The sequence below is a fragment of the Betta splendens genome, chromosome 5 (genome assembly GCF_900634795.4).
Source record: "Betta splendens chromosome 5, fBetSpl5.4, whole genome shotgun sequence".
Classification (NCBI taxonomy): Eukaryota; Metazoa; Chordata; class Actinopteri; order Anabantiformes; family Osphronemidae; genus Betta; species Betta splendens.
This window is the reverse complement of record NC_040885.2, coordinates 17,215,705-17,242,491: the sequence shown is the minus strand read 5'-3', so window position 1 is coordinate 17,242,491 and position 26,787 is coordinate 17,215,705. Positions and strand designations below refer to the sequence as shown.

Below are 26,787 nucleotides of genomic sequence, written 5' to 3'. Positions count from 1 at the left end.
CTCCTTTAAATGAAGCACCAGTGCATTTCAGCCAGTGCCTCTGCCCAGTTCACCCTTCACACAATACTATTACAGGACCTGCGTACATACATTGTGAAATGACGCCGACAGTCTCTAAGGTTTCGGTTTTTCTCAGTGCAGTAACCAAACGCTTAAACTTCCACAGTCACTGGAGTTCAGACATTGTGTTTTGATGTTAGCTATTGTGCTGCTTCAGGTGGAGAAGGCTCCGGTGTCAGTGCAGCACACGGTGGTCTGGTCTTTGATGTGCAGATCCAATCACACATACAATGCCTTCAGCAGCGGCCAAAAAAAAAGTCCCACACTTCTAAGGGAGCTCCCAGTCAGGACACGAGGTGTGTCTTCAAACCACTTGCTGGCTTTGGCCCTGGAGTCTGTTATTAGAAGATGAAGGAAATGTGCCTGGACGGTGAGATGCATGTGATTAATACCACAGATAAGCCTAAACTCCCTAAACACCCCTGAATTCCTTCTGCTGGTTATCATGGGCTGTTCCCAGAGGAACCTGTAGAACCAGGAAGCGTTTGAGGCGCGTCGCCACCGTCAAGTGACTAATTGTGTACTTAAGCACCAAGGCCGTGCAAGTGTGCGTTTGATTGCGTGGGTGTTCATGGGTGAATGTGAGGAGAAGGGTCCCACTGACAGTGTGCTCTTTGTGGTACTCTGGGGCCGTGCATGCATGGATTGTTAATTCTCCTCAAAGTGCTGGACTGTGACTAAGGACGAAACAATCTGAGTCCAAAACAAGAAAAAAGGGGCCCGTCTCTTGGCTCTTGGACATCCGGCAGAAACACTGGCCCAGCTCAAATGCAAATGACTTGGTCAGAGGTCCCTGGGCTCCCCCGCACCCCTCTCCTCTGCCCCCCCCCCCCCCTCTTCTGCTGAGCATAGAAGCAGTGTCAAATCCTGTGAGGGGCCATTGTGCTGAGAAGCACCCGTCGGGGGCCGGGACCGGGCCGAGGTTCTCTTTTTATATCCTCAGGCCGAGGAAAAGCTGAGCGGCGCTGCAGAAAAACAGCCGGCGTGGAGTGTGTGCCTGGGATGAGCGGGCAACCTTGCACTCATCCTTCCTGGTGTGTGTGTGTGTGTGTGTCTGTCTGTCTCAGGAACTGCTGCTATCATAACAAGGCCCCACCGGCTCTGTGAAGCAGGCTCGGCTCTAATCGTCCGTGATGGTGTGTGCTCTGCCAAACGGGCCACACGGGTGCCTCCCTCCCCCCTCCCCCCCTCCCTCCCATCCTCTCCTCTACAGCGTTCAGCCTGACGGACGGAGAAGCACGACGCGGCACCCCCGCCCGCCCCCATCCCAACTCCATCACTGCCCCCCTGGACAAAGCTGCTGTGTTTGCAACATGCTAACGGAGAAAGAGGAGCGAGAGAATGGAAGAAGCATAGACAAAAGTGTTTGGAGAACAGACATATATATATACACATACGCCTCTCACCTCCTTATCCTCAGCAGTGTGTCCTCCGACCAGCTCTAGGCACTGCCTGGTGACCATTTAATCCCGGCAGCCTCCCATAAACTCTCAGTTTTTACCACACAGCGGGTGCAGCCCACTCATCTTTACAGTCCCCTGCGAGGGCTGCAAGTGGCTGGACACAGATTGGAATTCTCCTGTTTACTTTCCCACAACTTCTCCCCTGCACCGTGTGCACCAGCGGCTCGAGATGAGCGAACCCTCCCCCTTTCCTCTCCGCCTTGCCGGCTCTGTTCCTCCCCCGTCTCCCCTCTCTCTTTCAGATGGCTCCTTTCCCCCCACTCAGCCCCTCCAGCTCCATTCTATCACTTCTTTCCTTTATCCCTCCTCCCACTGTCCAGACCCCTGCTGCAGCACAAAGCGGGGTGAGCACTCGCAGCGCCGGCTAACCAATGGGTGAGAGACAAAGGCGAGCATGCGGCCAATGAGAGGCCTAGGGGGAAGCATTTGAGCCAATCACGACAGGGATTCAGAGCAGATGGGCCGGACCAAAGGAATTAGCGCCGGTACTGTCTTATGTCACTTCCGCATAGGACTGAAGGTGTGTAATCACATTGAACCCGGTCAGAACATTTGAAATTAGGCAAAAATTAGCTTTTTCACCAACAGAGCAAGTGAATCAAGGAATAAACACAGACTCTTATGTGCACCTGAATAAAATATGCTGGGGTTAATTGCTGATGTTACTAAAATAAAGGTAAGAAGTTCCAGTTGATGTCATTTTGTATATTACAAAATAAAAATAGCATCATGTTTTTAAATGTGAATTACTTCTTCAGTGCTTCTGTTTCTGCCTGTGTCCACATCAACAGCGCTGCAGACGAGGCCGACGACGAGGGGGGAAGAAACACGCGGCGCCACAGCTGTCCAGAAGATTTAATAAAACACGTTGAACAAATACACAGAATACAAATAAAAAGATGACAATTCACTTTTTCATTCAATTGCTATACAGCACGAATATCGGAACCATAACACTGCTTGGAGCTCATTGTCTGTAAATGCTAGATACGCTACCGCCCCCCAGAAGTGAACCATCACACCGTACGCTTCACATGCTGTGCATTCACTGCAACAATGATGCCTTCTTGAGGGTCTTTTGGTAGCTTTTGAAGCCATATTCATAAGCATGTACATACATTGTTAACATATTTATAATATTAGACTGAAGCCTTTTTCCCCAACAGACATTACATTCATACTGACTTCAGTTTGATTGCATTTCATTGGAGAACGGTGTGTTTAAACATCATCTCTCCAGAAGGAAAAGACATGATTTTGATTGATGAGCACATAGGGCGCACACTGCAGTTCTATGGCAACACCATCCAGCAGACATTCATCTTTTTTCAGTTTGATACATAAATCTATATGAGAAGGACTTGTCTCTGAAAAATCTTTCAAGTATTTACATTTTTCTGAGGTTCTATCTGTCTGCAGCCTAATGCATGTCATGGTCAAGTAACCGATGGCGTGAACAAGAACACGGCGAACGAAACAGCACTGATTAACACGAACAAATAATAATAATATCACAGGTTGGTCAGATAGAACAGACGCAGAGCTCTTCAAGCGTGGATGCGGCGCTTTCCAGGTGATTTCCTTCGTTTCTATTTAAAGCATCTTGGAGGAAGGAGGTGAGAAGGGGCCAGAAGAGAGCACCTCAGGACGAAGACTAGGAAAGCTCCAAACATCCAACAAGTGCTGCTGCAATAGCAATAATAACACAAACAGGTAATGCCACCGGTCTTTGGGAACAAAAACCAAAAGCAACAAATGCGTCAACAACAATGTGCGCTTTGAATCCAAACGTCCTTGCAGCGCCTTCGTAGGAAAAGGAAATAAGCCTGAACTGAAAGTTTGTTCTACTGAGTGAGTGAGTGTAGCGCAGATTCATAGTGGATGGAACCGTGCCTTGAAGGTCGCGCCGCAGACGACAGCCGGGGGCCAAGACGTGACACTGTGCAGCATTGGTCCTTGAACGCAGCTCTACACGACTGTGGCTTCACCCGACGGTGGAGGAGACGCACCGCGAGCACAGGGCGTCTCTCCTGACGCTAAATGAGCAGACGCAGCAAACAAAAGCTTGTTTCGTGACAAACACTGGACTTGGTTTGGCGCGGTGTCATCCGCGCACATGTTTTTACTCACTTATAACAATGAAAGGGGACCTGGAAGGTCCCTGGGATGTAAAAAGGAGCAGGACGCTGTTGTGAGTTAGGCCTGAACATTGAAGCCCTGTGTGTGGATTCAGACCAGACGCGCTCCTTTTTATAGTGCAGTCCCACTGGTCATGGCCCCAGGGTGAAGCTCTACAGCCACTACTAACATTCAAATATAGAAAGAATCACAAATATTGTACCTTACACAGAAATACACAGTCGCCTCTCGAAAGCATTAAAAATCATTTTCCCCTCTTCCGCTTCGTACGTGACACCAAGCCAGGCTTCTGATTTGTATGAATACATATTTCACTATGATTAGACCTATGTGAGGTAAAATGCTCAGCAGTCTCTGTATGTACAGTACAACAGCCAACCCTCACACCAGCTGCAGTCAAGTGTGTTGCCAGCAGGGGGCAGTCTTCAGAGGGTCCAGACTCAGGGTCCAGGTACTGCATACATGAATAAAGCCTGATAGTTTCCAATCAGTAGTTGATCTCCTGGTTACTACATTATGACAAAGCAGGTATTCGCTCAAAGTAGCAACACGGGCCCTCACAAATAAAAGCGTCTCTTAACGAGCTGTGACTGAAGTCGTCCGCGACTCCGTTCCTCTTCGCAGGGAAGCAGCTCCAGCGGGACACAGTCACAGTGTACAGTGATAAAAGCAACAGGCTGCGGGTGAAATGAAGAAGCCGCGGCTGGCGCAGAAAAGATGCACATTCCAGATCAGAGTGAGATCAGGCGTCAGAAACTCGGCGCTCGCTTGGGTTTCGGCTTGTAGTGCAGGGCTGCGAAACACCCTCGATCAGCAGTTCTGCTCCGGCTTCCACAGGTTAACAAAAGCAATACCTACTGAAATGCTCCTACAGCATCATCAAAGATAAAAGTGCAATTGTTATAACAGGTACATCAGCGTTAATCGTCAAGTTAATCACCTCGTCTGTGATTTCGATTGAGAGTCAGATAAGGATCAGGAGAAAGAGGAGGATGCGGTGGAAGAGATGCGCAGCCATGATGCGGTTCGGTTCCATCCCTGGGAGCTTCTGACCTCAGGTCAGTCTTACAGAGCGCGCCTAATCTTCAATACAGATGACATCAGTGGGTTTGCCAGACTTGAGGTCAGGCGTGGTCACGTCTCTCAAGGAGTCCAGAGACTTCTTGTCCAGATGGCTTGTGGGAGGCGGGGGCCCGTTCGCAGACACTACAGAGGGAACACATCTACATCTTATTAAGATTCCACAGCGACACCGTGAATCCACAGTGTCACCGCTACGTAGCGGCGTCAGGCTGTGAAGCTGTGGTGGACGTCGCCAGCGACAGCTTGAATAATTCACCTAACCTTTGTTTTGTCTTCTAAATGTAATTGAGTTCTGTTTAAAACCTGTGATGGAGCTTCAGGCACAAAAAACACATCACTGAGTTGTAGTTGACAGACTTGTGACCTGTTTATCCTGAGCCCTGCTGCTGAAATGCCAGTGATGTCAGTGAGTGGAGCCTCACCGCTCACGTAGGGGCCCAGAGGCATCTGGCTGTAGTTGACCATGGGCTGTCCCCCGGGGCCCCTGAATCCCCCAGCGAAGCTGCTGCCGTACATCTGGGAGCAGCCGAAGCCGCCCTGGCTGAAAGGCTGCGGACACACGACACACATTCATACGACTACTGCGACTCCTTCACAGAATCACAGTCACAGACGCCAGCACGTCTCAGCGGCTCCGTCAGGGACGTTTTAGAGCTGCACAAGGTGAGTAAACAATGAAAAATAAAAGAGAACGGCTTAAATTGCAGACTGTTTCCCTGGTTACGACAGGAGTTGGCATGGCAACCAAAAAAAAAAAAACAGTCAAAGCTCATGACCAATCGCGTGCTGGGCTGAATAGAGAGTGGAAAACAAACACAAAGACGGTGATGAGCAGGTGAAGGAAAGATGAAAATAATGAGACGCAGACTTGGTTAAATCCTCAGGGACTAAAATGAGTTCTGTGGTGGGAATGAAGTGCTTTTTACATGTTATATTTGGGAAAAGTGAGTCTCGAAAGGTTTCCCTCCCCATCTGACCCCGGCGCCCTGGCCCACCTGCTGGGGTGGAGGCTAAGGTGGGGGCTCACCTGCTGGGGTGGGGGCTGAGGTGGGGGCTTGGGTGGGGGCACACCTGCTGGTGTGGGGGCTCACCTGCTGGGGTGGGGGCTGAGGTGGGGGCTGGGGTGGAGGCTAAGGTGGGGGCTCACCAGCTGGGGTGGGGGCTGAGGTGGGGCTCACCTGCTGGGGTGGGGGCTCGTCTGCTGGGGGGGGGGGGGGGCTCACCTGCTGGGGTGGGGGCTCGCCTCCGCGGCTGGTCAGGCGGCTCAGGATGCTGCGCTCGGACATCTGCAGCCGCGCCGACACCGGCGGGATCCTGGACAGCATGTTGGGAAGCCGCGTCACGTCCGCCTTCATGTCACTCAGGAGCTCCTCCAGCTGGTTCAGCACTGCACAAGGAGAGGAGAGCGTGTTAATACGGAGAAAGGGGGGGGGGAGGAGGAAAGGAGACCAATCAACTGCAGGATCCTGAGCTTGAAATTAACAACTGCCAAGAGTTAAATGCCACGAAATCCTCTACTGGCAGAGAGCAGCGCTTTGAGTGATACCGGACTTTTATCCTCCCTCTCATTCAGTTAGCATAAAGTCGTCACATGAAATGGCCTGGTTTGTTGACAGACGTGGCGTCGCGTCACGGCTCGGCTCAGCACAGGCGTCAGACACACCCAGACCTTTGTGCAGCACGGCGTTGGCAGGCTTGTTCCCGGCCAGAGACTCTTTGGACAGGTGCTGGTGGGACTCGGCCAGACACTCCACCTCGGCGAAGCGGGCGTTGAGCGCCATGGCCGGGTGAGTGGGGTCCTGGGTCATGTTCAGGTACGCGGCCCGCCTCAGCTGCTCCTCGATCACCAGCGCCTGCTCCAGCAGCTGCACAGAGGGAGCGTTTGCATCCGCTTAGAGCAAATCCTCTAATCCATTAGTCATTCATCTCAGCCTTCAGCGGTTACTGCTAATTAGAGGCTCCAGCTTGCCTTGAAGCGGCGAGCGAGGAACTTGTTCTTCATCTCCAGGTAGTTGCCTTTGTGCATCTCGGTCTTGAAGGGCTCGTTGAGGATGGCATAACGCGGGTCGTTCTGGATGTCCTGCCAGCGAGCGTAGCCGTGTCTGGGTGGGGTTTGCGGTCAAGTCCAACAAACGAGAGAACCGACAGAACCTCGCGCGGTACCGGAAAACGAGCCCCCGCCTCATGACGCGGGAAAGGATACGTCACGATGCCGGCCAGCAGCCAGTAGTCATGGCGACGGTGCCAGATGTCGTACATTTTCCCGGAGGACAGCGCCGCCCGCTCCTCAGTCTGCCACAGGGTGTGCAGCTCTGGCAGCAAACACATGAAGACACGCTGTCAACGCTGAGACACACCTGCTCTGTGACCTCACCTGCAATGGAAAAGTTAAAGACGGACGGGAAGCAGAACGCGTCCCTCGGCTCGGCCCGTTCCTGCTCCCTCACGCGCCCACGTTGCCGGAGGACCTGTTTGGTGGAACAACACAGACTCATGCTCACCTGTAAAACCTCCATCAGCGATATTGAACATAAACTTGGCCTTGTATCCGTTTTTATCCTCCTTCCTGCTCTCGTCCAGCTCGTCCAGAGTGTCTTTGTCTCCGTTTAATCGACCCTCTAATGCGTCTTCGCTCTTCACGTCGTCTGTAACAGCTGCGTGAGCGACACAACCATTACTTTCATATAATGGAGCCTCTTTATTGTTCCATTTGTGTCACTGATTCGTGGCCTGTGTACCTGGCTTGTTCTCCTTGTCTTCGGCTTTTGTCAGAGGAGAAGCAGAGTCTTTGTCTGACGCCTTCTCCGTCTCTCTACTGGGCTCAGCTGAGGATAGCAGACCCACAGCGTGCAGAATTAGACCAGGCGCGGCCTCAGTGAAGGCCCGCGGCGCGCGTCACTCACTTTTGGGCGACGGCTGCCTGGACGGCAGCTCCGGCTGCAGAGCGGCCTCTTTGGAGTTGGCAGATGGCTCCGCCTTGGCGGAAGGTGACTCGGCCCTGTCCCTCTCGTCCCCCGGCTTGTCCTCGGGGCTGGCCCTGCGCTCCTCGCTGTCAGCCGCCTTCTCGGGTGCCGGCGCCGCGCTGGACGCCTGCCAAGGAGCCGACGCGGAGACGGGAGCAGAAAGAGGAAGGTTGTTAGAGGGCAGAAACACGAGTTAGAAGGTGGCGGAGTCTGACAGAAGCGCCTCCAGAGGCTGCTGAGATGGAATGATGAGGTATGGTTAAAGTGTAATGAAGCCTGAGGAGAAGGAGGACACAATGGAGGTGATGGGCTCAAAGCGAAGCACAACTCGCCTCCTGCTCTGACAGCCGCCTGCTCTCCTGCTCCGTGGCTTCTTTATCCTCCGCTGCGCCCGCGAGGGACTCGCCTCTCTCTGCAGGCCACAAAGCAACAACAGCGTCAAACTGCTGGCGGGGGGAGGACGGGGCCCCGGGGCCGGGTCCAGAGCGCCCCTGACCTGGCGGCACCGGCGTGCCGGGCTGGGTGGCGACGGGGCTGGCCGGCGCCGGCGTGTTGGGGTCGGAGGACACGCTCTCGGTCAGCTTCTTCAGCTCCATCCCGATGGGGATCAGGTCGGGGGAACTCAGCTTCCCGTTGACGTGCTCGAACTCCTGCACCTGCAGAGCACAGGTGGATCGGCAGCTTCAGAGGACGCTCCCGCTCCCACCGGACACGTCACACAAGCTTCTCGGTAGCTGAGTACCTTCTTCCTGACGAGGGACATGACTCCAATCCTGGTGAGGACGTGCTGCCGGGACAGCCCCTCCCGTGGGACCCCGTCGGCGAAGGTCTCGGCTCCGTCGGCCCCCGGCTCACAGAGGTGTCTCATGAAGAGCGACACGTAGGCCCTGACCGCACAAACACCGTGTGACCCGCGGGTTCTGCCGAGCCAGTCATACGTGGGACCGATCAGAACCTGGAGTGTACCTGAACTCGCGCTCGCTCTTGCCCCGCAGGTCTCGGACCAACCAGTGGGAGTTGAAGGCGTCCTGAGGAGGCATCCCCCAGCGCATGATGGCATTGAGGAAGGCCTTCCTCTGACGAGCGTTAAAGCCCAGGACCTTTGGAGAGGAAGACAGCGTGAACCTACTGTAGGCGGATCTCTGCACCGTCCCATCATCTGTCATTCTCACCTCAATGCTGCCTCCGACCCGTGCCAGCAAAGGCGGCAGAGGTTTGTCCTTCTCGCTCTTCAGCTGCCGACGAGACTGTCTCCGTCCCCCTAGAAGAAGCCAAACCGCTCTAAGGAGCGTTCACATTTACGCGGGTGAGTCCTGTATTTTTCTGGCCGCCTACCTTCAGGCCTCTCCTCGAAGTCTTCGTCCTCGTCCTCCGACCCCACGGAGTACTCCGACTGATTGTCTGAAAGATCATCCTGCCATTCTGAGCCACACATCAAAGAGAAACAGTACATTGCGTTCGCTTCCGCTGGTGGCCACCGGAGGGCGCCATGGCACTGCAGCTTACTACAGACCACTACAGCCGGGCATGCACATGCTCTGTCCCACTTCTGTCCTCCAGAAGTGAGGTGAGAGTTGAGTACTCTGCCCAACGATCACTTCAAAGCCGGAGGGTGCTCTGAGCAGTGGGACTGTGGCAGTCAGGACCATGAAGCCACTCTTAACATCACACTTCATAACTGCAATACACACAGATGCTCTTGAACTATTTAAAAGAAGCTCTTCACCCCCAGCTGAGAAGACTATAAATGCATGAAACACTTTAAGCCACTGTAAAACTATAACAGATTTAAGGGACGCCATCAAATCTCTCCTTCAGATTCATTTTGTAAACTGACAAACAACACTAAGGTCCAGATCAACATAATGTAGGCCCGAAACGAAGCCTCGTCCTTTGAGTATTTAAGGAACTGATTTTGGCTTCTCTGCTCCTGTCAATGAGCCGTGAGCCGTGAGCGGCCAAGAGGCTCGTCTCCTACTCTGCGTCCTGGGTGCTTTTCTGCTCACATTCAGACATGGGCATAAATGCAGCATTCTGGTGGCGTCACCCAACGCAGCTGGAGCTATAGAAAATGCTGCCGAAGCAGAACTGAGAGCAACGGAGGCTGAGTCCTGTGGCCGTGCAGCCGGGTCCTACCTTGGTCCTCCTGGGTGGCGTCGTTGTAGTTGACCTGCTTGCGGATGCGTTTGCCTTTGCCCAGGTTCCGAGCCAGGTCCTCCTGCTGCTGCTCGTAGTGGTGGCGGAGCAGTTTCTCCCAGTAGTCCGGGTCCACGTTCTCCTCCTGCTTGATGATCTCCCGCTCCACTTCCTCCTGCACGCGAGGAGGCGCACACAGTTAATCAACGTAGCTAATGCTTAGCTAATGCTAAGTGCTTAGCTAATGCTAAGTGCTAAATACGCTAGAGGAAGGCTAATGGTTATTTATTTCACCTCTCCGTCCTCTTCCTTCACCACGTACTGAGCCACTTTGAAGGAGCTCAGGTACTCGTTCATGTTCTGGATCTCGGTGTCTTCGGTGGCGTCCTGGCTGCGGTCCAGCAGCTTGGAGATGGCGTCGTCGTCATAGTGAATCACGTTGCCCTCCTCGCCGTCTTTGTTGTCACCTGTTGGTGCAAAGCTTCTAGTTAATGACTAATAATGACGATAGTGATGTTTACCCGTGTGTAAAGCCTTGATGTACAAAAGGCAGGATTTAAACTCAAAGTTTCAGTGCTTGGAGCAATTCTGGCGGCGTGTGCAATCACAAAACAAACCCAAAATGCCAGGGGGGTGTCAACAAACTCGATTTGGTGCTGAATCCTCTTCGCTAGAGGGAAATTTGGACATACCCATGGTTCGCGCTGCTTCCATTTCATCTTTGAAAAGCTCCTCCGTGCCAAACTTGAGGATGTCGTCCAATTCTTGTTTGGACATGGATCCGGTTTTGGAGCCTAAGCCAGGCCGCACCACCAGGTGGGTCAGCATCATCTTTCTCTTGGCCACCTGAGTGATCCGCTCCTCCACCGAGCCTCGAGTCACGAAACGATAGATCATGACTTTCCTGTTTTGGCCGATGCGGTGGGCTCTGCTAAAGGCCTGGGAGAAGAAGGAACACACGTGAATGGGGGAATAGAATTCAGTACAATGCTACTCAATCACACCTGGCAACAAAAGCATTGAAGGATCTGATCAGTACTTGAATGTCATTGTGTGGATTCCAGTCCGAGTCATAGATGATGACGGTGTCTGCGCTGGCGAGGTTAATCCCAAGGCCTCCGGCCCGCGTGGAAAGCAGGAAGCAGAACTGCTGAGCGCCCGGTGCTGTGACGGAAAGCAAAGCAAAGGGCGGCCACGTGAGAGCGCGTCAAAGCCGAGCCTCGAAAACGTGCATCCACACAAACCAAAGCACAGACTGTGGAATGACAAAGGCACCATTGAAGCGGTCGATGGCCTCTTGTCGGAGGCCTCCTGTAATTCCTCCATCAATGCGCTCGTATTTGTAGCCCTCAAACTCCAGAAAATCCTCCAGGAGGTCCAGCATCTTAGTCATCTGTTCAGAAGGGTTAAACGTTAATGAATGTCTGCGTATGATATGATCCTTGATGAGACATCTGGAATATCAGCTGATTTTATCTACTGGTAAAACGAAGGGTAGAAGCTAAGCTAAACTAGGTTTAAAGCTGAGGTTTCAGTGTTTCATGGCCACTGATCAACAAAGTCTGGCGCTTTCAGCCCAGGTGCAATATTCATGCAGCTTCTACCTGAGAGAAAATGAGGACTCTGTGTCCTTCGTCTTTGAGTTTCTTCAGCATTTTCTGCAGCAGAGTGAGTTTTCCTGAGGACTTGACCAGTAGGTTTCCATCATAAGAACCGTTGGGCAGCACAGGGGCTTCCTGTGAAGGCAAAAATCAAGCTCAGGCATCAACCCGATGTGCCTCCTCCTGATCGATAGGCTCCAGTCACTATGCTGAGAATGCTCCATTTATTTACACACACTCAGCCCTGTGCCTTACCACAGCAGCCACGGGGAACAGGTAGGGGTGGTTACAGCACTTCTTCAGGTCCATCATTATGTTCAGCAGGGACACTTGGTTCCCTCCGCCTTTGGAGTTAAGCGCCTCGAAATTTCGTGTCAGAATAAACTTGTAATATTTCCTAAACGTCGACGAATGGAGAGAAAAGATTGAGCTGAAATTTAATGAGTCTAAAATATAGCAAGTGATTAATATTGGTGTTGAGCATCACTACGTCCATTTACTGTGTTATTACTGCATGTGAGGTCTGAGGTTTCCTACTTTTGCATGGGGCTGAGCTCCACTCTGACAATCAGCTCCGTCTTCGCAGGCATATTCTTGAAGACGTCGGCTTTCAGCCTCCGGAGCATGTGAGGGCCCAGCAGGTCGTGCAGCTTCTTGATCTGGTCCTCTTTAGAGATATCAGCAAACTCCTCCAGGAAGCCTTCCAGGTTACTGTGCAGGTCACAGGGCACATAAAGCATTAACGAATCACCTTAAGATGCAGTCAAAGGCAAGTTCTTGCCACCCATCAATCAAGGAACTGGATTTTCTTGCTGAGCTCTACTGGAAAACTGGACTTACTTGAAGCGATCTGGGGTGAGAAAGTTAAGCAGGTGGAACAACTCCTCCAGGTTGTTCTGAAGAGGAGTCCCAGTCAGCAGCAGCTTGTAGTAGATCTTATACCCATTGAGGATTCTGAAAAACTGGACAAGGCATAAGGAAGTATTAGATGTAGGCAGTGGTCATCATCAGGGACGCGGGCGGCTTCCAGCTGCTGCCATCGTTGGCTGCTTCACCTTGGACTGGTTGTTCTTCAGTCTGTGAGCCTCGTCTACCACCAGGCAGGCCCAGGTGATGGAGCCCAGGATGGCCTGGTCTATAGTGATCAGCTCGTACGACGTCAGCAGCACGTGGAACTTGATAGGGGTGTCCTTCTGCAGGGGAGCAGGGACCGGTTGCTGACTCACATTGATGCGATGACAGAGTGAGGCTGCAGAAATGACGTACCTTCATGCGAAACACCTTCCGCCCTGACTTCACTGCGCTGTCCTCAAAGGTGAACTCGTTCTCCCTGATGATGGCCCTGCTGTCCTTGTCCCCCGTGTACGTCACCACGTAGAAGTCCGGAGCCCACATCTCGAACTCCCTTTCCCAGTTGATGATAGTGGAAAGAGGGGCACTAACCAAGAAAGGGCCCTTAGAGTGGCCCTGAGGAAGGAAGGGAGGGAGTCACGACTGAGCAGAAGAATGATCAGGCTTCATGGACTTTTAGAAGGACTCGTACCTCTTTGTAGAGCGAGTACAGGAACACTATGGTCTGCACCGTCTTTCCAAGGCCCATCTCATCAGCCAGGATGGTGTCCGTCCCCTGAGCCCAGGAGAACCTCAGCCAGTTCAGACCCTCTAGCTGGTACGGGTGCAGCGTTCCCCCTGTGGCGTTGATGTACCAAGGCTGGTGCTCGAACTTGATGGTGGGCTGGTAGGAATATAGGAACACAGCAAGTTTAATATGAGATGATATTGTCCATAGCATCAGTGTCTTCTTTTTTCCCCAAACAGAGCATCTCAGTATGTATGTGCATCCCAACATCCCAACTCACATCTATGATGGGTGCATCAGGAGGGACCTCCCTCTTTGGATGGTCCTCTTTGAGTTTCTTCCCTTTCCGCACCACCAGGGGGCGTTGGTCCTCCCCCAGAATCTGCTCCCTGGGAAGTAATTGTAGCAACGTGATGAGCCAAACACCTCAAACGGGGGCATCGCAGATAGAGAACAGGGCAGAAGAGACGCAGCAGCAGATGTCTTTGTTTATTTTCACGTGCCAGGGACTGACTCCAGTCATAATCGCTGCCGTCTCAAGCTTATTAGGAAAAGCCGAGTGGAGTTCAAACAACTAAACCAACCTGTGGTCCCAGTAAAAAGCTTTATGACTCTCATATTCTGGGATGTCGAACTCGTCCACCTCCCAGGTGCACTGGTCATAGGGCAGGTCTCTCCACTTGATCAGGTAATGCACATCCCCGTCCTTGTCGAAACTAAACAGGAGCGAAAGCAGGATAATCAGGAACCAGCTCCTTCCGAGGACACATCCAAAATGAAGTTGTTGACATGTGTTAATGGGGTGTGACACATATATTACATGAAAGTAGGTCCTTGTTCTTCCGTCAACTACAGCTGCAGAGGGACGAGGCTGTCGCTCACAGAGCAATGCATTGCATGAATTTGCAAACCTCAAATGGCAAAACATCTGATGCTTTACAGTAACTCTGTCTGAGAGCTAGCTGCGTTTAGGCCGGGGGGGGGCGACCTTCCCAACTATCCATCACAAAGCAAGATAAGAGCAAAGCAAGCAGCAGGTGAATATGAGGCACGATCTGACGGTGCTGAGCGTGAGCAGCCACCTGTGGTTGAGGATGCGGTGGATCACCATCCACTCTGGCTTGATGCCGTATCGGTAGAAGCGCTCCTCCATCACGGCGTACTGGGGGTCTTTGCTCTTCCTCTTCTCGCTGTTTAGCTCCTCCTCCCCGGAGCCGTAGTCGTACGGCGGCGGCTCGTCCATGTCGTTCTTCCGCTGGTAATTCCGATACATGACCGTGTGATACAGCTCCAACTGCACCAGAGCCAGAGCAGAGTTTCATTCAGCACCACCTCTGGCGAGGAATGCTTTGTACAAGAATGCGATGTTTAATCTAGCCACAGAGACACTGGGACTAATTTGATTAACTACTCAAAGTTCCAGAAAGGATTTAATGAAGAGAAGACAGCTACAAAATAAATTAGGAAAGCTGTCTTGTCTGTAAAGAAAGGAGGAGTCTTTGCACGGTCGAATCCGAAAACAATCAATTCTTTTATCACCAAATTGAATGTCAGCTAGGTTTGTGAATGCTCTGCTAATTGTAATTGAAGCTTGAATGCTTTGACATGTGCAGCAAGGTGCCTCTGAATGGAACGACCACTGTGCTGCGCTTTGCTGTGTTACACTGATCCTGGACCCGCTTCCGGCGCCTCACCTGCAGTTCGCTGACCCAGGAGCAGTGCCAGTAGGAGAGCCCGGCCCACTTGACGAAGAACTCCCTCTCAGGGTGACCCTTGAGCGGCGGCTTGGTCAGCGGGTCGCCGGGCTTGCCGTCGGGACCCGCGGGCAGCTCTGCAGGCAGCGGGGGATCGCCCCACGTCCAGTGCAGAATCTTTTGCACTTTGCCTTTCAGCGGAGGACACTGCAAGGAAACGGCAGAGCGGGCGTTGGAGCGGCGAGTCGCACGCAGCTCAGCGTGGACGCGGGAGCGCGGGCAGCACTCACCATGCAGCGCGGGCACAGCCACTCCCCGTTGGGGATCTCGGGCAGCGGCGGGTTGAGGCAGTGAATGTGGTAGGACGACGGGCAGGCGTCGCAGCACAGCAGCTCGCCTCCGTCCTTGCAGACTCGGCAGAACTCCATGTGGTCGTCCTCCTCCTCGCCCGCGGCCTCCTCCTCATCCTCCTCTTCATCTTTGGCCTCCCACTGGATGCCCTCTTTCTCCTGAGAGACACAGGGTTAAATGCTGTCATGTACAGACCTGATGACAAAACCAGAAGTCAAAGGGAATCAGAACTGTGGCCATGGTAACTCACACAGTGTGGACAGCTCCATTTGCCCTCGGGGGCCTTCTCCAGCTCGGGGTCCAGGCAGACCAGGTGGTAGGCTCTGGGGCAGGTGTCGCACAGGATGATCTCCCCCCCCTGCTGGCAGACCTCACAGTAGTCCTGGTGGTCCGTCTCATAGCCGTCGCCGTCCTCCTCTGTGACGGCGAAACAGAGGTGAACACCAAAAAACGCAAGCAGCTGCTTCCCAACCTCCGGCTGCGAAGCCAAAAACTGCTGAGAAACCGTGTTCAGGAAACATTCCCAAAATAAACAAAGCAAAAAAAAGCCCATTTTAATTTCCTCATTACCCATAATCAAACAGTGTGGATCTGAGGGATTTCTGTGGGATTTAGGAGGAAAACACACACACACCACACATCACAGGCAACACAGTAAACATACTTTTCCTCTTCTTCCGCCCACGCCGGGCCTTTTTCTTGGTGGCGGCCCCCAAGGTATCAGAAAGCACAGAGGCGCTGTGGATGCTGATGTCATCAAAGTCCGACTCCTCCAGGAAGTCCTCCTCGCTCTGGAAAAGCATACATGCAGACGTACAGAGCTCGGAAAACGCTTTCACAGCCGGTGGCTTTGATGCCACTGAGCAGGCGCTAACGCAGACACTGAGACGATGAATGAGCCGAGGTGAAAAACACAAAACCCACCGAGGACGCTTTCTTCTTCTTCCCACTCGAGCCCGACTTTGATTTGGTCTTCTTGGGCTTGGGCTTCTTCTTCACCTCCTTCACAGTCTTGTTCTTCTTTCTCACTCCTGGCCCTGAAACACACAGACGCAGAACCATGAGCGAGCGGCGTTCTTCGCGGCGGCCGCTGACACCGGAACTGGAACCGGCACCTGCACCTGCACCGGGAACTGGCACCCGCACTGATACCGACACCGCCACCCGCACTGACATTAGCGCCGGCACCGACACCGGCACCGACACCGGCACCGACACCGGCACCGACACCGACACCGGCACCGACACCGACACCGGCACCGGCACCGGGCGTCGCCTCTTACCCTTTCCCTCTTTGGTTTTGGCTTTTTTCACCGGCCCCGTCTGGGAGCCCGGCTGGCTGCTGCTGACGGACCCCGGCTGCGCCACGGTGACCGTCTCCACGGCGGCGGCCACGGCGGCGGCCACGGCGGTGGCCGACGCGCCTTTGAACGGGTTGTTGGCGCTGAACTCGCGCCACTTGGCCCCCAACACCGTCATCATCTTGGACATGGGAATCTTGGGGTTCTTCTTGGCAATGAGCGGCCTGAGTGAAAGCGAGGGAGAGGAGACAACGACAGCAGCGTTATTACGCCACCCCTGATGCTCGTCGGCTTCAGGGGACTTCCCTCAGCACTGGAGGGAACATTCGCTGACAAAGCGCTGCCCCTTCGTTGCCGGGGCTGTGTCATGTTTGTGATTTGTCGGGCAGCAGCTTGAGGTTTGGCACGCTGGCCTGTGAAAGATAGCGGGTCAGAGCGCGGAGTCCCCGAGCCTCCTGGCTGTCACGGGCATCCAGCACGCAGCTGACTACTCGCGCGGGGCGCCGCAGGAGCTCATGCTCCACTTTGTCGGAGCGGAGGCTTAGCCGAGCCAGACGGCCCCAGGTGAGACCGCCTCTTTATGCCAGCAGCCGAGCTTTGGAGCTCAAACAAAAGGAGCAGCGCTTGCTCGTCATGCCACACTCCCGACGTGCTGTGGAGATTCTGTTGGAAGTCGCTCAGCGAGGGACTCGCCACAGAAGCAGAACACAGCGGTTCAACACAGGGAGATAATCCAGACGCGAGATGAGATGCTTGCCTGAGGAACTGGCTGAACGCCTTGTAGTTGGTGATGGTTTTATAGTCGTCCTCAGTGAAGCCGTACTGCACGTCTTCGAGGCCCCACTCCAGCATCAGCTGGCTGGATGATTTGGGTTCCTGGGGGTTGGCAGACGACAAATTCAATCACTTTTAGGCCAATTACGCGATGTGTTACCCACTGATCTGTGTGGACTCACTTTCATGTTCCCATCGTCGTCGTCGTCGTCATCATCGTCCTCATCTCTCTTCTTCTTCCGGGGCTTTTTCTCCTTCTTCTCCTTGGGTTTCTTCTTCTTCTTCTTCGTGGGGCCGTACATGCTGCTCTCGCTCTCGGACCCGATTTCCAGCGGTTCCCGCTCCTCCTCCACCTCCGAGGTCTCGTCCAGGTCGCTGTCAACCCTTGGCTGCATTGCCCCCTGTTTGTACAGGGACACATGAACGTTATACGTGTGGACGGACAACATTGATGTTATGTATTGATGAAGAATGAGGAGCCAGACTTTAACTTCTAGTGATGAAAAGGAGGCATAATGAACATGTGAAACTCAGTGACAGGGCAAACAAGCATGGCACTGGGGATTAGAGTTCCCACAGAGGCCACCCACACGAAAACCATACACACTTCAGATAGAAGCTTCTACTTGATTGCATCTGCATAAATTAAATTACATCATTCCAGAGTGACACTGCCTCACTAACATCATTCTCATATAGTGTTATCGGCAGGTTGATGCTGAGCGACCTTCACCTTTAACAGGCGCTCAGACATCCGACCGGAGCGAGGAAGCGGCTCCCGCCTCAGGCCGTGCAGAGCACAGCTCGGATCGGCTCTGCACACATCTGGACAGCTGCACGGCTTTAACAGCTAACAGGTGTTGTTTGTGTGATCAGGAGCGTTGCATATGAACCAATCCACTGGTGCGTGCACGCGTGCGCGCTCACGGCGGTGGAAGAGGGGGCACGAGAGGCTGCTGCTGCTCTCATTATGCGCCCAGCGCTTAACTGGCTGTGAGCGAGCGAGTTCTGTTTTAATTGTGGGTGCATCTATATATGTTGTGAGTGGGTGTGCTTCTCCCCCTTCTGATCTGGAGTCACATTTCTGTGGCTGGCTGCTGCTTCGTGCACGCGTGCGCCGGGCGCCTTTTTTGTGTTTTTTTTTTAATCCCCTCCTTCTCCTCGGCTGCGTGTGCGCGTTTGTGTGTGTGTGTGTGTGCACGTGCGCGTGGATTAGTGCACAGCGGTTTTGCGGCGCGCCCGCTGCCTGTTGCTCGGCAGGCCTGTGTGGATCCGTGGAGAGACTTGCAGGCGTTTTGCTCTGTAGCGCAGTGGAAAGGCTCACGTTGCCGCAGCGCCCGCCAACCCTACTAGCAGCCTGGTTGTGTTGCCATGGTGACCAAATTTGAGCAGTGTCTAGCTCTAGCTCTCTTTCTGTGTCTCTCTCCTCCTAGTTTCTCTCTTTATCATAGCCCCCCCCCACATGCTTTCCTTTTCTCTCACTTTCCCTCCCTCACATCTCATAGCCCCCCCAACACCCCATTATTTTCTCACTGTCACCCTCTCTCTCTCTCAAATGCTCTCTCTTTCTTTTTCTCTCTCTCACTCTTTCTTCCTATCCTGACACCCCCCTTATCCCAACACACACACACACACACACACACACACACACACACACACACACACACACACACACACACACACACACACACACACACACACACAATCTATCACAGGCAGCCAATGGAACGGCGCCATCCAATCAGACACGTTTGCATAACGAGCTTGTTATGCAGAGGCCTGTGGTTGCAGAGCTGGTGCTCCAGCGCCAGTCTAGACAAATCTCATTTATGCATAAGAAGAAGGAGAAAGAGAGAGTAAATTGAAGATTGTGGATGGGGGATGGGAGTGGAGGTGGAGATGGAGGAGGGAATAGGCAGAGAAGCAAAACCACTGTTTCGAGCAACTGCAAAGACAAGGCAGCACTGTGCAGCGGCCTCATCACAGCCCCCAGTTTGACGTTATGTACAAATCACAGGACTAAAGAGCAGCAACAAACACGGTGCCTCCACTTCCAGAGGGAAGAAAATCAGATAAGTACTGATAAGCTAATCAAATTAAACGTCTCTCCATAATGGCTCCGCCTCGGGGAGAATGCACAGGACGCCACAGAGAAGAGCAAATGAGCAAAGAAGCAGATATTTAACAGAATCTAGTTAAACAAAAAGGGTCCAAAACAACAGCTGTGTTGACTCTGTCCCAGAGACGACAGGCACGTTCTGAGGCTGCAAGTGGCTGCAGGGTTTTACTGCGTTGGCCGCTTTCTATAAGCTCACATTCCCTTAGTTTAATACAGCTTGTCAAATAGGAGAGAGGAGCCTTTTCGTGTCTATACAGAATCTCACATCTCTCTCCAGCCACCGTTCGTCTCTACAGTAGCTCTGACCCAAGCCGAGAATGTGCCGCTGACAATGTCTGACCCCAATTGACTTGTGGCCCCTGTCTGACACCAACCTTTGGAGAGTGATTGGAACTGAATTACAGCAGCAGCGGGTCCTCAGCGGGAAGGAAATAAGCGGAAAAAAGGGAAGGAAGGAAGGAAGGAAGGAAGGAAGGAAGGAAGGAAGGAAGGAAGGAAGGAAGGAAGGAAGGAAGGAAGGAAGGAAGGAAGGAAGGAAGGAAGGAAGGAAGGAACCAGGGACAGCAGCATCATAAAAGGCAACGTGAGGCGAGACAAGGGGAGAGGGGAGGAAGAGGGGAATACAGAGCAGACTGTGTGTGTAAGAGGAGAGTGTTAGAGGGAGTCCCCCCCTCATTAGCTCAGTGAGACCCAGAGCTCTGTGTTTAGCACAAGCAGCCAAAGGGCCGGGTGGCGGCCCGGCCAGCCAAGCTCCTCACGGCGCTGCTGGCATCTCCAGGCAGCAGAGGGGAACATCCTGGCTGTGTCACTGACACTGTTAAAGCCGTGGCCAATGCGGGCGGGAGCACGCTGGGAATACAGTGAATTCCTGTAATCACTAAAGAGAACGGCTCAGGGAGATTCTCTCAGCAGCAGCTGCAGGGATGCGCTGGAACCAGTGAATGAATAATATCTGTTGATCATCGATTAAAACATGTTCGGCTGCTGAGATGCTTTGTTCGCGTCCCCTCGTATCGAGGTGAAGCCGCAACAAACAGACTCACAGTGCACATGGAAACTTTGCTCTAATCAACTGTAATAAACAAAGCTCTGTTTCCTGCCCGGCCCCAAAGCACGAACAGACAGAGCTGCCTGGTGAACATGTGTGGAGAGTTTAGCTGCGACATGCGTCTCTGGGTTTGATGCTCACATTGATGGTGGAGGCAAAAACTGAGCTAAAAGTGAGTCAATCTGCTGTATGAAAATCATCTGCAAGCCTCATAACAATAGCAGCTCTCTGACCGGCAATCCACATCACAAGCGCGAGCATCCGGACGCTGCCCAGCTGCCAACAGGTCGCCACCAGACCGGCGTCAATAACCTGACTGTTTGTGCTCGGCCTGTGGGAGGAAGCTGGGAACGCAGAGGCTGTCGCCTCAGACCTCAGACGCCTCAGACGCCTCAGACCTCAAACGCCTCAGACCTCAGAGCCTCAGACGCCTCAGACGCCTCAGACCTCAGAGCCTCAGACGCCTCAGACGCCTCAGACCTCAGAGCCTCAGACGCCTCAGACGCCTCAGAGCCTCAGACCTCAAACGCCTCAGACCTCAGAGCCTCAGACGCCTCAGACGCCTCAGACGCCTCAGACCTCAGACGCCTCAGACCTCAGAGCCTCAGACGCCTCAGACGCCTCAGACGCCTCAGACCTCAGAGCCTCAGACGCCTCAGACGCCTCAGAGCCTCAAACCTCAGACGCCTCAGACCTCAGACGCCTCAGACGCCTCAGACCTCAAACGCCTCAGACCTCAGAGCCTCAGACGCCTCAGACGCCTCAGAGCCTCAGAGCCTCAGACCTCAGAGCCTCAGACGCCTCAGACGCCTCAGACCTCAGACGCCTCAGATCTCAGACCTCAGACGCCTCAGATGCTTCAGACCTCAGACCTCAGACGCCTCAAACCTCAGACGCCTCAAAGACTCAGACGCCTCAGACCTCAGATGCTTCAAAGACTCAGACGCCTCAGACCTCAGACGCCTCAAACCTCAGATGCTTCAGACGGCTCAGAGCCTCAGACGCCTCAGACCTCAAACGCCTCAGACGCCTCAGATGCCTCAGACCTCAGAGCCTTAGACCTCAGGTGCCTCAGACGCCTCAGACCTCAGATGCCTCAAACCTCAGAGCCTCAGACCTCAGAGCCTCAGACCTCAGAGCCTCAGACCTCAGACGCCTCAGACCTCAGAGCCTCAGACCTCAGAGCCTCAAACCTCAGAGCCTCAGACCTCAGAGCCTCAGACGCCTCAAACCTCAGACGCCTCAGACCTCAGACGCCTCAGAGCCTCAGAGCCTCAGACGCCTCAGATTCCTCAGCTCCTGCAGGTTGGCACAAACGCTGCCCTTCTGACCTACGGCCCCTGTGATCAGCTCCACAGGCACAGATCCACCCTCCAAACTGGCGCTTGGAGCCCACAGCTTACACTGGCAGTGGCTGTGGCACCGTTGCCAACCTCCTTCAGGCCCGAGACAGTCCGCTGCCTCTCATTTTGATTACACAGGCAGCCCAGCAGCCAAAATACACCTTTGATCCAATCGCAGAGACACCAAAAGAGTGATGGGCTGAGAAATAGAGAATGTGGAGCGGAGCCGGAGCCAAGATGACGTCTGAGGTCGTGACAGGTGGCGTCCAGTCAGAATCACACCTCACCTCCTTTTTCCTCTTCTTCACTTTGGGCATTTTGCCCTCTTTCATCTTTTTGGGCTTCTTCTTCTTCTGTAGTTTGAGGGCGTCGTCGTCGGCGAAGAAGCTGTCGAGGGGCGTGAGGGGAACGGCGCAGCGCTCGCCTTCGTCGTCGTCATCTGGACACAGACACAAAGGCAAACAGCATGTGCTCAGTGACACACCTCAGCTGGGGCCGAGGCCTCATTAACCCATTGGTTCAAGGTGCAAATGAAGCAGCTTTGAGTCATTTCAGACGACGCCGGAGACATGAGGAGATCAGAACTAATCTGTGTCAAACAGGCAAAATAAATAATCACACACAAAGATTAATTGATAATGAAAATCCTCATTAATTACACGTAGCAGTGGGTGAAAAGTCAGCGCACGGGAAGTCTGTAAGCCCGAAATTAAACCTGATGAATTGGTGTCAGACCAACAGGAGCACTTGGCAGAATAAAGCTCATGATCACACATGGCTGAGCGTGGATCAGCGTTAGCCGTGGGAGCGCAGCTCGTCGGAGCGGCCGCCCCGCCGCTAAATGGGAGCTCCCGGAGGAGCGGAGGCGCATCTCCTGCCTTCAGCGCCGGCTGGGCCTGCAGCCACCTGCTGCCGGGGGGGTCACGGAGCCCGCTGCCCGCCGGCGGCACGCCTCCCTCGCCCTCTCAGCTACAGACGGGCTGCAGGGCGTGAAATATGCAGCGCGTGAATCAGAGTCAATCGGCCAACGCCGGCCCTGCAGCTCCCACTCCCCTGGGAAGTGAGTGAGCGATTGGGAAGGAGGGATTCCTGTGTGGGAGACACGCTCACACCCCTCACCAACCACTTATCCTCTGTTTAGCAAAGCTAGCAGGAGGTCCCCACACACACACACACACACACACTACAGTACGTGCAGATCAGCCACTGGTTTGACGGTTCTCACCAACTCTAACTGGTCTGTATTTTCAGTCCAGAATATTTTCCCGTCAGCATTAATAAACTCTGCTCTTCTTTATGCCTCCAGCGTCTCAAACACGAGCTCCTCCCGCCTCCGGTGCTGCTCGCTGAGCTCTACGCACGGGTCACGGCACGGACGCTCGCCGACGCGGCCCCAGAGACCTCTGTCACCTGTGACTGACAGCTTGATCGCCCATCGCGGATCCAATCCACAGGATCCCGCCGTGCCGTGTCCCTCGTAGCATAAATCAGTCGGGCCCATCTGTGCTGAGGAGACGTTACCGACGTACACGGGAAAAATGTGTTTAACAACTGTATTTCCTCATAATCCCAAGCCCGCCAGGAGCAAATGGCCTGTGAAGCCCCCGGAGGGGCGGCCGTGAGGGGGATAATAGTCCTTGTGCTGTGCCAGGTGTGGGAATGTGGGAAGGTCAGTCAGTCGTGGTGCGGAACCAGAGGTCTGCTTGGCAAACAAGCCCCGTTAAAGGGGCCACAGGCCGACCTTCCCGCGAGGACTCGGCCGTCAGGCCCGGCCATTACCGGGGAGACTCACCAGTCAATTCCACACAGGGAGATCAGAGTTTCCTGGAAAGCACATTAGGCCTTCGTCTGTTGGCCCCTGTGTGGAAATACCCACTTAATGTTGCCCAGCATCGCCTGCCACAACAGAGGAGGAGCGGAGGAGAGCTGTTCTCCGCTCGTGAAACGCAGCCACCGACTATTATTAGAAGATGTGCTCATCAAAGTGATGGAAGGATGAGGCCCAAATAGCATCATTAGGACGGTATCTATTGTAGACGACATACTGTAACACCACAATGCAGCGGTGCTCATCTGAAGATTCAGGTTTGGGGCAAAAAAAAAATCTTTCAGCATCTTTCATGATTCGGCTCCGCGCACGTGCAGCGGGAAAGAATGGTGTCAACTTTCACAGCGAAGGCTCCCAAAATAGAGCCCGTTCCAACTGGGGATCACATTTGTAGGCACACAAAAGCCCATGGTAATCTTTCAATTTTACCGAAGAACAAAACAATTAAAGGAGAAAACACAAAGGAGCAATCTGTGACAGTGTGGGCACCCTGCGTGAGACAAAGGGAATTAGAGCACTTTCTGTGCCACAACAAGCGGAGGCTGTGATCGTATAGCGATGAGTCTCGCCGGAACGCCGGGCTTTAATTGCACGGGAGCGTCTTGACGCTGGGAAACGCGCGGCCCGGATTCCTGACCTTGTCTGTCACTCCGCCGGCTGATGATTGGGCCCGTAAACGCTCTAATCAGCTTCCTGCACCAGCAGCAAATGCGCGCCTAATAAATATGTCAAACTGTCACAATGACGCGAGCCTGTTAATTCACCAAAAAGAGATTCACCAGCGCTTGAGGAGGTCCCAGCACAAGACGCACATGAAGCAGTCTGACCCCTTCAAACGCATTGTGATGATTCAAACATCTGAACGTCGCATCCTTCCTCCTCAGAGCCGCCGAGGCCGGTTTATTGGGGCTCGTGTTCTCCCTCCGGCTGTGGCTGGAGTCACGCGACGCCGCGGCTGCTCTCGCTCTCTGTTTCTCTCCCTCCGTCTGCCTTTTCCTCTTCCCGCTGCTCAACCTCGCGCAGACGTCTGAAGGTGATCGTCCGGCCTAATCCAGAAACCGGGCCTCGCTTTTACGTGCCGGGCGCCGGTATTAATAGATGGCGAGCTCACGTGTCGCGCAGCTACGCTGGTTTTGCACAGAACTGGGCTGAAAGTGAAAGTCAGACTGAGAGGAAACACAGGACTGGGCTCAACAGAACCAGCGACGCAGTGCTTCGGGTTTCAGTAGAGCAAACTACCAAAAACGCATCATTAGCAGGTTCTGAGCAGATGTTTCTGCAGCTAATGGCTTCTTGGAGTGAAAGCTTCTGAACGAGTGTCAGACTTCTGTCTACAGTTAAATGCAGGAAGCCTCTGCACAATGTGATGTGGAAGCGGCGCTGTTCACGTCACCTGGAGCGCAGCGCGGGCTGTGGGAGCGGGAGCCCAGCAGGGTGCCACAGCGGGGGCCCAGTCGGCGCCGCCGGCAGCTGGAGGACGCGCCGCCGCCACGTCCCACCGCGGGAACAAAAGTCAGCGCGCGTTTCACACTGGGCTCTGCTCTACGTCACACCCGAGTCACCGTCTTTGGGGTTTCCCTCAACCAACAGCCAACTCTATGTGAGCAGCTTAAAAAACGAGAATCAATAGGTGCGTGGACAGCAGCCAGAAACGTGGAAGCCACGGGCTCTGATGTGTCAGTGGTTTCTTGAGAACCGCCGTGTTAATTGAGCCTTTTCAGCATCCTGACTTTTAAAGACAGACAATATGTACATTGCAGATGAGTCGTCGCCAGAGCTCCTTTTCCAGCCACTAGAACCAGTAGAACCACCAGTCCCCTGCTTTGGGTCGCCACAGCCTCCACGCAAACTGACCCCACGTCAAAATGTGGATTACAGTTCATTTCAGTTCGTGCTCCACCTAGAAACGACCTCATTACGGACACCGTGAGTGATCACCATCGGGGCTGACACGTACAGCGATGAGCTCTGTTTACCGCGGCCATCTACACGTGGCTTTCACACCTCTGCGGCCACAATGCTGGAAAAAAAGGATTAAAGTTGGAGCCGCCTCTGGATCACGAGTGCGAAGAAGCCGCGCATCTCCGGCGAAAACGAGCACGACGGCGGAGCTGGAGCCGTTCCCACTTACAGGCACGCGTGTGCGTTAAAGGCGACGGGCGACCGTCGGCACCGCTCACCGCCGAACCCAACTTGGGTTTGGACTTGAGAAGCCTTTCGGTCGCACACGCACGCAGCCCGGAAAGAAAAGGCAGCGCACGGAAGCCATGCAGCAGGCGCTCATCGAGCCGCTAAATCAGGCTGGATGCGAAGACAGCCCGACGCCAAATCCCCAAACCGCGTTCCCACCTTACACACAGTAGGTCGTGCAAAAAATAAAAAAATAACACATAATAATAGCATGACTGTGCTTATTGCACCCCACCCCTCCTCCTCTCTGCTCTCAGGAACGCAGGACAAGCCCTTTTCCCCGCATTCAAGGCGTAGCGGCGCAAAATAATTTGAAGGACACCCCGCCCCCCCCTCTTTCCCTCACCTGGCATATCGTCTTCAAAATCCATGTCGTCCTGTCCCTCGTCTTCATTACTCAGCGACCCCGGCATCTTTATCTCATAGCCCCCAAACCCCCTTTTAGGCTGAGAATACTGAAAGTTAACCCTCCAGGCGCCGCAGCCCAGTCTCTTTCTTCCCAAAGAGAATGTATTCGTCGCTCTGTGCAAATTTTGAAATTTTTATTTTTCTGCAGTGGCTCTCGTATTTTCGCTCCGGGAGTTAAAAAAATATTAAAAACATTTTATTATCCACTGATCTCTATCCAGGTCTTCCAGTCTGAAAAATAAGAAAGACAAAAATGGAACACACATGCCCAGATTGTGACGTCTGGTCTGTTGCCATGACGATACATCCCATAATTTCACCCACAACTAGTTAGTCATGCTCTCCTGGTTACCACTTCAACTAGTAGTGTGCAGGGCGGAAAACGCGCGCCGTGCGGCGGCAGCGCGCGCGCTGACGGGCGGACGCGGTCGCGCTCCTGTCGTCTGACCGTTTCCCTTTTGGCACAAAAACTTCTTCCTCGCACAAGTGCGTCGCTGCTCGCGCGCGGCGTTTATTAGAAGGATGTTGTGAAAACTAGCGTTTTATCAATGGGGCGAAATGTGGATTAAAGAGCTCGTGGACCGATTGGAACTTTTAATTAGAGCTGAAAACGACCGGCGCGTCGTCCTCCTCCGAAGTTCCACTTTCCCCCCCTGCAAAAACGCACAAGTGCAGCGTGATGGCTGCGTGCTGTGAGAGGAGTCCTG

At 53.6% G+C, this 26,787-nt stretch overlaps 2 protein-coding genes across 9 annotated transcripts in view; both read right to left on the bottom strand.

Moving 5' to 3' along the window:
- The window catches only part of arhgef10la (Rho guanine nucleotide exchange factor (GEF) 10-like a), a 72,610-nt gene extending 70,860 nt beyond the window's left edge, over window positions 1-1,750 (bottom strand). For both annotated transcript variants that reach the window (XM_029150302.3, XM_029150303.3), the window contains exon 1: window positions 1,467-1,750. The gene's annotated coding sequence lies outside the window, so the exon portion shown is untranslated. The remainder of the gene's footprint in view (window positions 1-1,466) is intronic.
- A 613-nt stretch (window positions 1,751-2,363) lies between these two features.
- On the bottom strand, window positions 2,364-26,749 carry chd5 (chromodomain helicase DNA binding protein 5). 7 transcript variants are annotated; one of them, XM_029150275.3, is made up of 40 exons: window positions 26,019-26,749; window positions 21,942-22,093; window positions 17,327-17,545; window positions 17,128-17,246; window positions 16,353-16,594; window positions 15,994-16,106; window positions 15,734-15,860; window positions 15,320-15,486; window positions 15,009-15,227; window positions 14,719-14,925; window positions 14,107-14,318; window positions 13,609-13,740; window positions 13,305-13,413; window positions 12,989-13,180; window positions 12,712-12,912; window positions 12,501-12,638; window positions 12,286-12,407; window positions 11,983-12,156; window positions 11,701-11,842; window positions 11,449-11,580; window positions 11,120-11,237; window positions 10,884-11,008; window positions 10,537-10,783; window positions 10,139-10,311; window positions 9,845-10,019; window positions 9,044-9,130; window positions 8,881-8,969; window positions 8,675-8,808; window positions 8,451-8,595; window positions 8,205-8,364; window positions 8,041-8,120; window positions 7,649-7,835; window positions 7,484-7,570; window positions 7,247-7,399; window positions 6,949-7,057; window positions 6,715-6,847; window positions 6,409-6,610; window positions 5,969-6,132; window positions 5,168-5,294; window positions 2,364-4,868 (listed from the first exon to the last, which is right to left on the bottom strand). In XM_029150275.3, the coding sequence occupies exons 1-40, from the start codon at window positions 26,083-26,085 to the stop codon at window positions 4,741-4,743; spliced, it is 6,009 nt and encodes a 2,002-aa protein (XP_029006108.1). In that variant the 5' UTR covers window positions 26,086-26,749; the 3' UTR covers window positions 2,364-4,740. The 7 variants fall into 7 exon arrangements, with proteins under 7 accessions (XP_029006108.1, XP_029006110.1, XP_029006109.1 ...); XM_029150277.3 differs by having other exon boundaries at window positions 9,044-9,109; window positions 26,019-26,748; XM_029150276.3 differs by having other exon boundaries at window positions 6,415-6,610; window positions 26,019-26,746.
- Between the last annotated feature and the right edge of the window lie 38 nt (window positions 26,750-26,787).

Excerpts from the sequence above, each read along its gene's own strand:
- chd5 (XM_029150275.3), bottom strand. The coding sequence starts at position 26,085 with ATGCCGGGGTCGCTGAGTAATGAAGACGAGGGACAGGACGACATGGAT. Across the intron at positions 17,247-17,326 it reads ACGACGATGGGAACATGAAA|GAACCCAAATCATCCAGCCA; the intron begins GTGAGTCCACAC and ends GCCAACCCCCAG. Across the intron at positions 16,107-16,352 it reads CAAAACCAAAGAGGGAAAGG|GGCCAGGAGTGAGAAAGAAG; the intron begins GTAAGAGGCGAC and ends TGTGTGTTTCAG.